The 756-nt window shown below is 44.0% G+C and overlaps 1 protein-coding gene across 1 annotated transcript; it reads left to right on the top strand.

The window, feature by feature from the left end:
* Nucleotides 1-427: 427 nt before the first annotated feature.
* On the top strand, nucleotides 428-754 carry PPTG_23650 (hypothetical protein; the record flags this gene model as incomplete). Its single annotated transcript, XM_008912282.1, has 2 exons — nucleotides 428-487; nucleotides 581-754. The coding sequence occupies 2 exons, from the start codon at nucleotides 428-430 to the stop codon at nucleotides 752-754; spliced, it is 234 nt and encodes a 77-aa protein (XP_008910530.1).
* Nucleotides 755-756: the final 2 nt, after the last annotated feature.

Raw genomic sequence — 756 nt, 5'->3', positions numbered from 1 at the left:
ACTCGGTGAACCTACTAGTTATTTATTTGTTGATCTTGGTACTTCACTTTATTTATTTGCCAGTCCTTGGAGTTCCTCGCCGCTACTTATTGTCTATGGAGATGGAAATAGGTAACAATCGTATTTTGAGCAACCCTGGCGTGGAATAACACTCTCTCAGTCAACGTTAGTGCCGATGCGAGTGCAGTGGATGTGGAGAAGGCCTTGTCGAGTTTGAAGGAGATTGATAGTAACGTTCACGTGGAAGTATCGCACCTTTCATCGGGTTTTGGTAGGGTTTTCACTGCTACTTTCGCTAAGGAGCTTGGTCAGATCGAACAGATTCAACTTGTAAATGAGGGTCTCACCGGACAAGGAGTGACTCTGAAGAGTGAAGTTTGCTGAGTCAACAGATGAGATGCGCAACCTAAAGGACATTTATTCAAGCATGAAGTATAAGTTTAGCAAATTTGCTTACGAAGCTGTGACTCATGTTATCAACCTAATGGTTCGTGATATGCTGGTATTTACTTGCAACAATTGCGCCTCACAAAAGGCTAAGCTGACCAAGGTAGCACACATTCCATAGAGTGATCTTCAGACAAAACTTATGGCTGGCATGTACATGAACACAAAGGCTGTTTTCGATGTTGTACATCCTAATACAGAGGAAGATGCCGCCGATTCGGATACGGTCGAGGAAACAACCGACGAACAAGCCAGAGGTGTAACGGGGTACAATACCCCAAGTGTACCCAAGTTACATGAAGAGTGACC

Source organism: Phytophthora parasitica (genome assembly GCF_000247585.1).
Source record: "Phytophthora parasitica INRA-310 unplaced genomic scaffold supercont2.45, whole genome shotgun sequence".
NCBI classification, from domain to species: Eukaryota; Oomycota; class Peronosporomycetes; order Peronosporales; family Peronosporaceae; genus Phytophthora; species Phytophthora nicotianae.
This window is presented reverse-complemented; position numbering and strand designations above follow the sequence as displayed.